This window comes from Manihot esculenta, chromosome 9 (assembly GCF_001659605.2).
Source record: "Manihot esculenta cultivar AM560-2 chromosome 9, M.esculenta_v8, whole genome shotgun sequence".
NCBI lineage: Eukaryota > Viridiplantae > Streptophyta > Magnoliopsida > Malpighiales > Euphorbiaceae > Manihot > Manihot esculenta.
The window spans coordinates 35,653,955-35,668,457 of NC_035169.2; the positions used below are offsets into that span (position 1 = coordinate 35,653,955).

General features: G+C 34.0%; 2 protein-coding genes across 4 annotated transcripts; both read left to right on the top strand.

The window, feature by feature from the left end:
- Positions 1–753: 753 nt before the first annotated feature.
- Positions 754–4,037, top strand: LOC110622334 (sugar transporter ERD6-like 8). Its single transcript, XM_021766817.2, is given in 17 exon segments — positions 754–969; positions 1,076–1,138; positions 1,211–1,300; positions 1,387–1,446; positions 1,539–1,604; positions 1,776–1,841; positions 2,000–2,075; positions 2,190–2,254; positions 2,357–2,449; positions 2,562–2,642; positions 2,739–2,823; positions 2,916–3,022; positions 3,092–3,151; positions 3,241–3,294; positions 3,370–3,429; positions 3,516–3,630; positions 3,734–4,037. Coding segments are annotated over 17 exon segments (1,455 nt in total). The 5' UTR covers positions 754–810; the 3' UTR covers positions 3,889–4,037.
- Positions 4,038–4,405: 368 nt separating this feature from the next.
- On the top strand, positions 4,406–13,557 carry LOC110622333 (sugar transporter ERD6-like 5). Of its 3 annotated transcripts, none has more exons than XM_043959455.1 (18): positions 4,406–4,613; positions 5,701–5,763; positions 5,886–5,975; positions 6,066–6,179; positions 11,070–11,150; positions 11,248–11,313; positions 11,393–11,468; positions 11,563–11,627; positions 11,882–11,974; positions 12,062–12,142; positions 12,217–12,301; positions 12,376–12,419; positions 12,517–12,579; positions 12,665–12,724; positions 12,812–12,865; positions 12,959–13,018; positions 13,112–13,226; positions 13,305–13,557. In XM_043959455.1, the coding sequence occupies exons 1-18, from the start codon at positions 4,431–4,433 to the stop codon at positions 13,439–13,441; spliced, it is 1,530 nt and encodes a 509-aa protein (XP_043815390.1). In that variant the 5' UTR covers positions 4,406–4,430; the 3' UTR covers positions 13,442–13,557. The 3 variants fall into 3 exon arrangements, with proteins under 3 accessions (XP_043815390.1, XP_021622508.1, XP_043815391.1); XM_021766816.2 differs by having other exon boundaries at positions 6,066–6,125; positions 11,085–11,150; XM_043959456.1 differs by lacking the exon at positions 11,070–11,150 and having other exon boundaries at positions 6,066–6,125.
- The last annotated feature ends 946 nt before the right edge of the window (positions 13,558–14,503 follow it).

Sequence of the window (14,503 nt, forward strand, 5' to 3'; positions counted from 1 at the left end):
AAAAGAAAAAGAAAAAGAAAAAATTGTTTTGTATAACATATATCTTATTAATAAAAGTAATTTAGATTAACTTGTTTAAAGCAGTAATTGAAGACATGTAATTAAAGTGTTATCCTTTATTTACGCCTTCAAACTTAGATGGTGTTGAATTCTTTTCTTAATTTTCTGAAAAAAAAAAAGAAATAAAAGTGTTAATGGTGGCTAAAAACGAGAAGATTTTTATTTTATTTTATTTTCTTTACGGGTTATAATAATAAAAAAATTAGAAAAATATTTCAGGTGACATCATTAAGGGGAGTGAATATAGATTAAGTATAAATTAAATTTGTGGATAATTTTTCTAAAAAAATTGTGGATAATTTGGCCAAAGAATTCTTGGTAGCATGACTCATATCCAACGTCATTCATACTTACTGATAAATGCATATATAGAAAGTAGCTAGACAAGATGAGTGATGGTTACAGGATTGGATTTCTTACCAACAACTCTAAAATTTTCCAATTTCGATTCAATGGAGATAATTGTTTTAATATTTTTTACATGATAACCGCAAAAAAATTAGACAACGTATGGATGATGAACCAATAACTGCAAAGCTAGCTAGCCATGTATAGTTATATATATATGTCAATATCACTGCATTGCATTGTATTCCATGCATCCCCTGCAAAAAGTAACGTGAATTTTGCATGAATGTTATATATTTGTTTTTCTTTCTAATGGTGCATGCATATGCCTGGAAACTCATCTACTGGTTTTCTTGAAGGTGGAAGCTTTGTTTTTGGAATTAGAGATATAGAGAAGAAGAAATGGGTCTCTCTGATCAGGACGTAGAGAACAGAGATGAGAGCTTGTTGCAGCCATTTGTTGCCCAACAGAAGGAAACTCAACACGACAGCGATAGTCTAGGGATGGTTCTTTTCAGCACCGGCATTGCAGTTTCTGGGTCCTTCGTTTTCGGGTGCGCTGTAAGTATACCTGGAAATTAATTTTCCAGCGCAAGAATTTGGATACTAGCTTGAAAATTAGAGGAAATTGTTGAAACCCCATTGAAGTTATCTTGTGAATTTTCAGGTGGGATACTCGGCGCCGACCCAATTCGGTATCATGAATGAGCTTAGCCTGTCGTCTTCTGAGGTATCACTTTTGATCCCTGATCATCGATTCACTTAAGTTTGGTATTTTGATAACATGAATTTGGATTTGCAGTACTCAGTTTTTGGGTCCATCTTGAACATTGGTGCAATGATCGGTGCAATCACAAGTGGCCGGATTACTGATTTCTTTGGCCGGAAAGGGGTAAAGCTCACAGGAATAAAGAACCTTTGATTGTGCAAGAATGGTATTCTCAATTCTGAAACTCCACGTTTTTATTTTTGTTGCAGGCTATGAGGATCTCTTCCATTATTTGTATAGCAGGATGGATTGGAATATACTTAGCCCAAGTTCGTGATATTTCTAATCTAATTTATTATTTGATGTAATGCCTTGAAATTTTCTTTCAAAGTTTAATTATTCATATAATCTTCCTTGTTAGGGAGCATTTTTACTAGATTTTGGAAGATTTTTAACAGGATATGGCATTGGTATTCTTTCTTATGTGGTATGTTATCTTTTTCTCTGCTGCTTAAACACTTGCCAAAGATATCCCAATTGTCAAAAAGATCAAAATTCCTCAACTACAGGATAAGAGTAAAAAACAGTTTAGATACAAATATTAGCCTTTTAGGCAATTCAAATATTGAACTTAAGCCCTCTCTCTGAAATTGAGTAGGTACCTGTATTTATTGCTGAAATTACTCCTAAAAATCTTAGAGGAGCACTAGCAACTTCAAATCAGGTAAGAGACTCATCTTCATGGTATATCTAGAAATTCCTTCAAACTCCTTTAACTCTCTGAATATTCAATTAAAAATCATTCTTCTCTGAATTCATTACTGTTATAATTGATCAAGCCCTCTTACTGCTTTTTTTTTTCTTATTCTTCCTATTCTGCAGTTCTTTATTGTTTTTGGAATATTGTTAATCTATTCAGTAGGTGCATTTGTGAAATGGAGGACACTTGCCTTAACAGGTAAATTCAAAATTCATTCACATATATAAAATACTTTCACAAATTTTGCACACAGGAAAGCTCAATCATGAATAGTTTTCATCTAAGGCTAAATTGGAGTGTTTGTATTTACAGTAACTCTCCCATGCCTGGTTATGCTTGCTGGTCTTTGCTTCATTCCAGAGTCCCCAAGATGGCTGGTAATCTCCAATTTCTCCATAATAGACAGAATGAACACCTCAAGATTTTAACGTATTGTTTCGAGTACTATTATTATAAGGGAAGCAACTTCGGTTTCACAGGCAATGGTCGGTCGTCAACGCGAGTTTGAAGACTCTTTAAGAAAAATTAGGGGACCTAAGGTTGACATTTCTCGAGAAGAGACAGACATTCAAGTAAACACTCACTTTCTACTTGATTAGTTTTGCTGACATAAATTCTGTCCATAGTTATAGCTTCTATTCACAATACTTAAACAAAGCTGAAGGGTATCTATTTCTCTTACAGAATTCATTAGCCCTTCTTCGACAACTCCCAAAAGTTACCTTACTAGACTTGGTTCATAAAAGAAACATTCGTTTTGTCATTGTAAGCATCTTCCGGTTTGCAGCATTAGTTTAGCTTTTAGTGTGAAGGGATTCTTTTATATACCTTTACTCTCTTATTCAACATTTGATTTTTCAGGTTGGAGTTGGACTAATGGTATTTCAGCAATTTGGTGGAATCAATGGAATTATATTCTATGCTGACCAAATTTTTGCATCAGCAGGTGAACTAACATTTATTGAATTATGTATGTATACACATATCCTTGGTGATCTTCCAATTTTACTCAATAATTGTATTTTGATTTTTACTCAGGTGTGCCCCCAAGTACTGGAAGTATACTCTACTCTGGTCTACAAGTCCTTCTCACTGCATTTGCTGCAACCTTAATTGATAAAGCTGGAAGAAGGCCTCTTTTAATGGTAGGTCCCTTAGATAAGTTATGATAAAGCTCAAAAGAAGGTATTTGAAAGAAATGAATTCTTGATCAGGTTTCTGCACATGGGTTGCTTCTGGGCAATATACTAATTGGAACTTCATTCCTTTTCAAGGTAATCACTATCAAGTTTAAAATTGATAGCTTGTATTAGAATACGTAGAGGTTCTCAAAGTCATAATAAATTGAACTTTTGTTTTCCAGGAACACTATTTGTTTCTTGATTTAGTTCCAATCCTCGCAATCACTGGTGTCATGGTAAAGCCTGGAAGAGTCTAATTTTAGACTTGAAACTAATTTTACAATAACAAACTAACATCTTCTTCCTTTCAGATTTACATAGCTTCTTTTTCAATAGGAATGGGAGCAATCCCTTGGGTTCTAATGTCTGAGGTAAGATTATGAGCTATAATAACCAGAAAATGAAATAAAGAATTGTCTCTAATTAATCTGCATTTTCTGCAATGCTCGAATTTCAGCTATTCCCCCTACAACTAAAGGGGATTGCAGGAAGCCTGGTGACATTAGTAAATTGGTTTGGTTCTTGGTTTATATCATTCACATTCAATTTTCTAATGGAATGGAGTCCATACGGTAACTCAATTTCTCTTTTGCAAATGAAGTATGCAAAGCATTTGAGTTAGTGGATAGTAATTGACTCTATTAATTTAATGTTGTTGGGTGTGTCATTTTTCAGGTACCTTTTACTTGTATGGTTGTGTTTCCATCTTCTCTATCATTTTCATTTTCAAAATGGTGCCTGAAACAAAAGGCCGAACACTTGAAGAGATTCAAGCTTCTGTGAATTAGTTCAGTTCAACAATCACTCAATTAGATTCTTTGATGATTTAAAGCTGTTTTATTTAAAAGATTAGGCAATGCATCTTTGATTTAAGTGAGTTCACGAAACAACAAAAATTTGAAGATCAATGCTATGTAATTTTTCCCTTTGTTTTTATTCGTTTTGAAGTTGTACTTAGCAGAAAGATATCTAATGGATTTGACCAAGTTTCCAATCCTATTTTATTTTATTTTTTGCAAGATGGGTATCATCTAAAGATGCTTAATCTATTGTAAAATATTAAAAAAGTTCAAGCTTTAAATGCTAACAAGATTTTGAATTTCAGTTGGATCCGCCATAACTATGAAGCTCGTCGGAATAATAATATTCACATAGGGTACATTTACCTTTTTGTCTTGAATATAGTGGTCCTTTATGAATCTCGGATACATGGAATGTATAGTAGAATTCCACATGATCAGGGTAGTTGGCTGGAATTTGCTGAAACGTGTCGTTTGATACACCAAACGGTCTTGACAATAAAGTCAATGCTGTGTGTGTCTGTAGACTGTAGCTATATATGTACAGTATCTTTGTTTAATGGGCATGAATTATGAGCATGGAGGAAGAAGAAGGAACAGTTTCACCACTACTGGAAGAAAATGTGGATCATGAGAACTGGGAGATGAATGAGCATTCTTCTTCTGCTGCTGCTGGTGGTGGTTCATCGGTTACATTTACTCTTGTCTTCACCGCATTAATCCTTGTTTGTGGGTTTTACATCTATGGAAATGCTGTTAGTTTCCCTCTTTCTTCTTCTGATTTCATCTCAGGCTTATCTAATTCAGGTTTCTCAAAATTAATTATTTTTTAATCGAAAAATGTTGAAGCACAACAATTAATTCACAAGAATTGGTACGTGAAACGAGGTGCGTGGTCAGATGAGAGAGTCTCACTAAGCCAAATTTTGTCTTTTACTTACCAGTGTGAACTCTCCCTCAATAAGATAAGGCTCTGTCTTCAAGCCCCTTTAAATTTCACAGCAAATTAAAATTAAAATCAAATCGAATTAAATAAATTAAAAATTAAAAATTAAAAATTTAATATTTATAAAAATTAAATTGAATCGATTTTAATTAAAATTTAAATTGAATAATCTGATTTAATTCAATTCAGTTTAATTAGTTTAAATTTTTAATAAATTTTTTACTTTTTATACTTTATTTTTAATATTTTAAAATTTAATTATAATATTTTAATTTTAATATAATTTATTCTTATATTATTAAAAATAATATATTATTATTAATCGATTCGATTTAATTTTTATAAATATTTTTTATTAAAATTAAATCGAACTAAAATAATTAAAATTTTTAAAATTAAAAATTAAAATAAATAAAAAATTAAACTAAAATTTTAAATTAATATAATTTAATAATTTTTTTTATTTAAATCGAATACTGACAAGTCTAAATGAACCTATATCATTTATTTACGTCGATCAATACTGCAATTTGTATTCCACACACCCGGAAAAATTCTTAATTTAACATTTAGGGAATCTATAAAATTTAATTAAGGAAAAAATAAGACATTTTTTAAAAATAACTTCATACCTTTATGAAAATCTTATTAACATTGCAGAATTTTCTATATAAAAATAAATCTTATTAACATTTTGCATTTTTTTTATACAATTAAATAATGAAAAGAATTTCACGTATAGCAAATGAAGTCTTACTCTTAGACAATGTAATGTATTCTTAGTAAAAAGAAAATTGATTAATTTAATAAATTCTGAAACTGTCCTTCTTCTATTAAGGAATAAGGATCATCTGACTTTTCACTGAACTGTGTTAACGTTTGAACCATGCTTGTAGATGGGGTATTCATCTCCTGCTGAATCTGGAATCTTGGATGAGCTCAGCCTTTCTTTGGCCGCAGTAAGTATTATCAATTCATTATTGTAAAGAGTTTAGTCGAATTATAGTCGTCTATAATAATTACGTAAGAATTTAATTGAATTTTTCCTTAATTTTTCCCCCCTCCCTCTCTGTTTTGGCAGTATTCGCTTTTTGGTTCAATATTAACAATAGGGGGACTAATAGGTGCACTCTCGTGTGGGAAGATGGCAGACCTCATCGGTCGGAGAAGTGTAAGTTATCAAAGTCTTTTTGCTGCCCTCTCAATCTTTACTGATCTCAATCAATCATCTTTTTTATCACTGTATTTTGATTTTAAACAGGCTCTATGGGTTTCAGATGCACTCTGCCTAATAGGGTGGCTTGCAATTTCATTTTCCAAGGTATTTTTGGGTCTCCCCTTTAGGCATCCGTTTTTCAGCATATGTAAATATCCAACCATTTATTAAGGATAAAGATTAACTATAACAGTTTTATCTATTTTTAAGTATTTGAGTTATAGCTGTATACTTATCTTGTATTTAGTTAGTTGTAGATATTAAGGATAAAGACTAACTATAACAGTTTTATCTATTTTTAGTATTTGAGTTATAGCTGTATACTTATTTTTAGTATTTGAGTTATAGCTGTATACTTATTTTTAGTATTTGAGTTATAGCTGTATACTTATATTGTATTTAGTTAGAGACATTATATAAACTTCTGTAATACGTTCAGTAAATAATACAAAAACCCTTTTCTCTATATGGTATCAGAGCCGCAATCTGCTCTCACGAGTTTTCTGATCCAATTTTCTTAAACTTTAATTAATGGCTTCGTCATCCAATACCGTCATTCAATTAAATGCTCCAACGCATTTTCCTATTAAACTTACTCAGGAGAATTTTCCTGTTTGGAGAAAACAGATCCAATCAACCTTAATTGGTCTTGATTTACTTGATTTTATTGATGGTTCACGGGTTGCACCATCACAATTTCTTTCTGAAAAAGACAAAACAGCCAACCCAGCTTTCGCCTTATGGTTTCGACAAGATCAAATTTTGATCAGTGCTCTTTTAGGAAGTTGTTCCGATACTATTCAACCCTTGATTTCTTCAGCCAATACTGCCAAAGAAGCATGGGATCGGCTTCACCAGAGTTTTGCTAATGTTTCTCGTTCTAGAATTCTGTCCTTAAAAACTAAATTAGCACAGAACTCTAAGGGAACCAAACCGATTGCTATTTTTCTCAATGAGATGAGGGCTATTGCAGATGAGCTTGCTCTTACCCAGAATCCGGTGAGTGATGATGACTTAATTGTTTATATTATCACGCGATTGGGAGATGATTACAGTCCCATAGTTGCTGCGTTAAAAGTTCGTGAAACCCCAATAACCTTTTCTGATCTCTTTGAAAAACTTACTGATCATGAACGATCCCTACAAGAAAAAGATTCCACAACTGTTTCAGCTACGTCACAAGTGATTGCTACTGTCAATTACACTCAACGTTCTGGAGGGCGTTCACACAATCAGAATGGCAATTATAATCGATCTCCACAAAACTCCAATTATTCTGGAAATCGACGTGGTGGTCGTGGTTCTTACTCTGGTGGTCGAGGTCGAGGTTCTTATCGACCTGATGTGGTATGTCAATTTTGTGAATATACTGGGCATACTATTGCTGAATGTCGCAAATTGGCTCGCTTTCTTAAGGAGAATAATATGTCTTTGAAGACTGATACCTCGCATTCTTCAGCACCGATACCTGCAGTTAATGTTACTTCTTCTATGGCTGCTTCTTCTCCACAACAATGGTTGTTTGATAGCGGAGCTTCTCATCATGTTGTGTCGAATCCAGCTTCTTTGCAAAGCTATTCTGACTATGGAGGTCCTGAGGAAGTACAACTTGGTGATGGTAAAACGCTTGCTGTATCACATACTGGTTTTGTGCAAATTCCTACTTACTCTAAGAATTTATCATTGCCTAATGTGTTATGCGTGCCTAATCTGCGCAAGAATTTGGTCTCAATTGCTAAGTTGTGTCGCACTAATCATGTTTCTGTGGAATTTTTTCCATCTTATTTTGTTGTGAAGGATCTGTACACGGGGGCGTCTCTCCTACGGGGAGAGAACATTGATGATATCTACTGTGCAAGTTTTTCCAGAGTTAATTCTCACCGTTCTCAGCTGAATGTTACTACTCGGTGTCTGTCTTTGCTTTCTGAATGGCATCACAAGCTTGGTCATCCCAACAATAAAGTCCTTTTGTTAGTACTTCGAAATATTGGTCTTCAGTCTATGTCTAAATATGTTTCTAGTTTTCATTGTACTTCCTGCTCTATGAGCAAGAGTCATAAATTACCGTTTTCTGAGAATTCTCTTGTTAGTAATAAGCCTTTGCAACTTGTTTATTCCGATGTTTGGGGTCCTACACAAAAATCTATTGATGGCTATGCATATTACGTTACATTTATTGATCACTATTCTAAGTATGTTTGGCTATATCCCATGAAGCAGAAATCTGATACTCATGATTTGTTTATCCACTTTCAGAAATTGGTTGAAAATTATTTTCACACTAGAATTGTTTATGTGTTCACTGATAATGGTGGGGAGTATCAAAAGCTTAAGAATCATTTTTTGTCTTGTGGTATTTCACATTATACAACACCTCCACATACGCCAGAGCATAATGGTACTGCTGAACGTCGTCATCGCTCAATAGTTGAAACAGGTCTTGCTATGTTACAATTTTCGTCTTTACCTTCTAATTATTGGTCTCATGCTTTTCAGGCTGCTGTTTATTTGCTCAATCGGTTGCCTTCGTCCGCTATTTCGTTTCAAACACCTTTCTCTAGATTGTTTGGTATGCCTCATAGTTTTAAGAGATTGAAATCTTTTGGTTGCCTTTGTTTTCCATGGCTAAAGCCATATAATAATTCTAAACTTCAGTGTCGTTCATTGCCTTGTATTTTTCTTGGATATTCTCCAACTCAATCTGCATACAAATGTTACGATCCAAAGGCTAATCGTTTGTATTTGTCTCGTCATGTTCAATTTGTTGAGCATATTTTTCCATCTGAAACTTGCACTAGTTCTCATCAATTTACAGATTATTTTCGAGATGCTTCTTGTACAGGTTCGGCACAACAACCAAATCCATCACCTGTTGCACCAACTGCAGTTGCTTCGGTTCCATTGGCAATTTCTATTCCAAGTGATTCTGATTTGTTGGTTTCAAGTACTGGTTCCGAATCTATTACAGCATTATCAGCAGAATCTGATCAATCTACCATGCCATTAATTAGTACTGAGACTCAACAAGTTGACCCTTTGATGACTGAATCTTCTACTACTGCTTTAGATTTGCCACTACCGATTGTTTCACAAGACTCAGTTCCAGCTCCTGTACAACGGCAGCAGCGACAAAGGAAGCCTAACTCAAAGTATTTTAATTCTTCTTTTGTTAATCTTACAACTAAATATCCTTTACAGGATACACTCGAGCCAAGAACAGTTAAACAAGCTCTGGCAAGTTCACTTTGGCGGCAGGCGATGGATTCAGAGTACAATGCTCTTTTGCAAAATAAAACTTGGGAGCTGGTTCCGAGAGACAAACATCATCTTATTAGTTGCAAATGGGTGTTTCGGATTAAGCGTAAACCGGATGGTACTATTGATAAGTACAAGGCACGTTTGGTTGCCAGAGGATTTCTTCAGGAACCTGGGCGTGATTATTTTGATACATTTAGTCCGGTTACAAAACCGGTCATAATTCGGGTAGTTCTTACTCTTGCAATTTCTAAAGGATGGCAGTTAAGGCAATTGGATGTAAATAATGCCTTTTTACATGGCACACTTTATGAAGATGTCTACATGCAGCAACCTCCAGGATATGTGCAACCTGAGTTTTCTGATTATGTTTGCAAACTGAAGAAGTCTCTTTATGGTTTGAAACAGGCTCCACGAGCTTGGTAACTTGAACTTACTTCTTTTTTGCTCAAACTTGGTTTTCGCAAATCAAATGCTGATGCGTCCTTGTTTATTTTTTCCTCCAATGGGATTACTGCATATTTTCTAGTATATGTTGATGATATTGTACTTACAGGTAATAACAATCATTTTCTGAATACCTGTGTACAGAAGCTCTCTGCTCAGTTCTCTATCAAAGATTTGGGAATATTAAATCATTTTTGGGGGTTGAAGTAATTTCTACAGCTGCAGGATTATTTCTTTCACAACATCGACATATTGCTAATTTGTTAGACCGATTTGATATGGCTGGAGCTAAAGAGGTGAATACTCCTATGTCTACAGGAGACAAGCTGATCTTAAATGATGGTTCTAGTTCGACTGATTCCACCGTATATCGCCAAATTGTTGGATCTCTTCAATATTTGGCAATTACGCGTCCTGATGTTTCTTTTGCAGTGAATCGGCTGTCACAGTTTATGCATGCACCGACGCAAACTCATCTTCAAGCACTGAAACGTGTTTTGCGATATCTCAAAGGAACCATACATTATGGCTTATTTCTCAATCGAAATTCCACTCATACTCTGTCTGCCTTCTCTGATTCTGATTGGGGTGGTGCCCTTGATAATGGGCGGTCTACAACTGCTTATGTTCTATATCTTGGTTCTAATATTATCTCTTGGAAATCTAGTCGGCAAAAGACTGTCTCACGATCTTCTACAGAGGCTGAGTACAAAGTCTTAGCCAATGCTGCAGCAGAGGTATTTTGGGTTCAAAGTTTATTACAAGATTTGGGAGCACCAATATCACAACCACCAGTCCTTCATTGTGATAATCTTGGTGCGACTTACTTCTGCGCCAATCCAATTTATCATACTAGGATGAAGCATCTTGCACTGGATTACCATTTTGTTCGCGAGAAAATTAATGCTGGACAGTTAAGGGTTCTTCACATAAGTTCAAAAGATCAAGTTGCTGATGTGCTTACAAAGGCTTTGGGAAGAACTCAGTTTTGTTACTTTAGAACCAAGATTGGAGTCTCCAATGGCGCCTCAATCTTGCGGGGGCGTATTAAGGATAAAGATTAACTATAACAGTTTTATCTATTTTTAAGTATTTGAGTTATAGCTGTATACTTATCTTGTATTTAGTTAGTTGTAGATATTAAGGATAAAGACTAACTATAACAGTTTTATCTATTTTTAGTATTTGAGTTATAGCTGTATACTTATTTTTAGTATTTGAGTTATAGCTGTATACTTATTTTTAGTATTTGAGTTATAGCTGTATACTTATATTGTATTTAGTTAGAGACATTATATAAACTTCTGTAATACGTTCAGTAAATAATACAAAAACCCTTTTCTCTATACCATTTTCATACAGGGTGCTTGGTCGCTTGACCTTGGAAGACTATTGGTGGGAATTGGAATTGGGATTCTTGCTTATGTGGTTGGTTCAATCAGTGTTTTCTTTCACATTTTGCTCATAATTCTTACTCTAGATTTCAGCTCCCATCACTGATTGAAGTTAACATTTCAATCTGTAGATACCCATTTATGTTGCAGAGATTACACCCAAGAATTTCAGGGGAGCATTTACATTACTTATTGCAGTAAGTTACAATGATTAAAATAAAAAGTTCAGAAATTTGGCTCAACTTTTTTGTTAATAAATCTTTGTCCACTCTGTAGCTTATGATGGGTTCAGGCATATCAGTTACATTTATCATTGGTTCTGTCTGTAACTGGCGCATCTTGGCTCTCATAGGTGTTATGTTCTTTCACTTGTTTTCTTCCAGGATTCTGTACTGATATAAACTTGGAGATAGTTTCATAATGGACATTTTATGTTTCCATTTCAGGAACTATTCCATGCGTAGTTCAGCTCATTGGTGCATTCTTCATTCCGGAGTCTCCCAGATGGTTGGTGAGTCCAATTCAAAATCATCTCGAAAGATATTGTTCGAACATCCTTAGATTGTTCACTGTATGATATTACAGAAGCTTACTGAATCTGCAATGTCATTGTCATGTACTTCATGCTCATGTGAAGATCAATGTTTTCCCAGTTTAGGAAGTCTAGGGTATACATTACATTTGCATTTAGTTGTTTTGATCTGTTCTTAAGTGTTTTGCCTAATTTTACATGAGAAGTGCTCAACTTTGTCCAATCTTCTGCAGGCAAAAGTTGGTAGAGAAAAAGATCTGAAACTTGCTCTCCAGAGGCTTAGGGGGAAAAATGCTGATATTTCTCAGGAGGCTGCTGAAATCATTGTGATTAATTTGACTTGATATATATGGAAAACTCACAATTCAATTCAGGGTTATAATTTTGGTCTTTTCTTTTGGAAAATTTGACAGGATTATACACAGGATTGTAATCAGACATCAGAAGATGGCATTAAAGAGTTATTTCAAAGGAAATATGCTCTTGCAATTACTGTGAGCCTTGCAAATTATTCAGTCCTCCCCTTTGTATGCATTACCTGTATTGCATAACACATGGTTTGGATTAGGTTGGAGTTGGGCTGATGGCAATTCTACAATTTGGAGGTCTCAATGGCTATACTTACTATTTCAGCTCTATTTTAGAATCAGCTGGTAAGTTAGAGTTAAAAAAAAAAAAAAACATGCTTCACAATAATAATTGAACTTATGGGAGAATTACATGGCAGGTTTCCCTAGTAGTGTTGGTTCTGTAGTAGCAAGTATTGTTCAGGTTTCTTTCTCTATCTCCAGTTATGGATTTTACATGTGCTTGAATCTAGCAGTATTCAAGGTGCACATTTCATTTTCACTTCACATTTTCGCTGCAGATAGTGATGAATATTTGCAGTTTGTTCTTAATTGATAATTTTGGAAGAAGACCACTTCTGCTGGTTGGTTTTGAAAGTCCGAAACCTATCAACTTTGGAATTGATGTAATGAACCTGAGCCTAAATCCTGAAAATCTTCTCTTGTCAGGTTTCTACAAGTGGATGCTGCTTAGGCTCATTTACCACAGGATTGTCCTTTCTACTGCAGGTTCCAAAGATATAGAAGTTATATGCATCCTTTTTTTTTTTTTTTAATTCTCTTGTTCCTTGATATTGGTTGTATAAACGCTTGCAGAGCTTTCACCTGGGGAATGAAATCACTCCCATTCTGGCAATTGCAGGAATATTGGTAATTCGATTCGGCTAGATCATAAGATGTTTGCACTTGTTAGCTGAAATATTATTGGACAAATAATTATGGAAACTTTGAATCTGCAAACAGGTTTTCATAGGATCTGTGTCAATAGGCCTTGGAGGAATACCATTGATTATAATGGCAGAGGTACAGTAACATATTTTAGCTCAGAAACACATATATTATCAGTTGGCTAAAATTTGCAGCTGAAATGGAATGATGGGTTGTTTTTTGTATCAGATATTTCCTGTAAACGTAAAAGGTCCAGCAGGAAGTTTAGTAAATTTGTTCAGCTGGGCAGGGAGTTGGATTGTCGCATATACTTTCAATTATTTGTTTGAGTGGAGCTCAGCAGGTAACTGTCTCTCATTCCTGCTTGCTGCTTCTCTGTTTCGAAAGATTTCACGGTTCTGACGACCCTGATTTTCTTCAGGGGTATTTTTTATATATGCAATGATTGCTGGGTTGGGAGTGATATTTGTGGCAAAATTGGTACCAGAGACCAAGGGGCGAGCACTTGAAGAGATACAAGCATCATTAATTACCCATTATCATCAAGAATCTGTATGACAATAATGGGTCCAGATTCTATGAGATGGGTTCAAACAAGATCAAGATTTGTCAAGAAATTTGGTTTAATTGATTTTCCATTGATAATAAGATATCTAAATTACAAGTTGAAAATATGTTGAACATTCATCCCCCCTAAACCACAGCTTATATAAGCTATTTGAATTATAAATTAAAACTTGAAAATTCTTAATTTCAATTTTGGAAAAAACATTCAATCATGGCGATAATTGACCAATATAAACTATTTTCGCAAAATTCAAAAAATAAATAAAATGAAAAAGGGACGTTTCCTAGGAAGTAACTAAGCATTGTGGGTTGACAAGATCAACTCATTCTAACCCCAAATCAAAAGAAAACAAACTCAACTCAGAACCTTGATTAGAAATTTTGACAAGATTTTTCTTCCATTTCAAGTCTCCTTTTATTTATTTGATAAGTCAAGTCTCCTTTTATTGACGCATGCAGGACTTTAAGATGTTTAATTTACAGTAAATTTAATAAAGTGCAAAGAAATTTCAAGTGACAGTGATAACTCTAATTATCCATATATAATAAATGAAATATTTAACACGTGTCAATATATTAATTACACTAATATTTAAATAAAATGAGAATAAAAAATTTTATGATTAAAATAATAAATATTAAAAAAATTACTGTTATTATAAAATTAACTATTTCATTTTTCTACTGAGTGGTAAATTTTTAAAATACTTTTAAAATTTTAATTTAAAATGTGAGTTGAGATTTACTGAATGGTCCTCAATTTTTTTCTTTTTCATTTCATTATATATAATTGAATATTAATTAAATAATATAATAAGTCAGTTTCCATTTTACTCAAGGAAAAAATTCAACAGTAGCCTCCACAAATTTTCTCGCAAACCAAACAAAAGTTAACGGATAAAAGAGCAACATCATTTCCTGTCAGCTTCCACACACCACAGTTCCGTTTGTCTTTGATCAAAAAGTTCTCAACAAAGTCTCTTTAATTACAATAATAATTCTAACCAAAATCATTTTATTCATTAGCCGCAAGCAACCACAACTACTCTTCTT

What these genes read in the sequence shown, in the direction of transcription:
- LOC110622333 (XM_043959455.1), top strand. Translation starts at nt 4,431, where the DNA reads ATGAGCATGGAGGAAGAAGAAGGAACAGTTTCACCACTACTGGAAGAA. An exon ending in ACCTCATCGGTCGGAGAAGT is followed by an intron (nt 5,976 to 6,065) that starts GTAAGTTATCAA and finishes GATTTTAAACAG; the next exon opens with GCTCTATGGGTTTCAGATGC. An exon ending in AGGAGGCTGCTGAAATCATT is followed by an intron (nt 11,975 to 12,061) that starts GTGATTAATTTG and finishes AAAATTTGACAG; the next exon opens with GATTATACACAGGATTGTAA.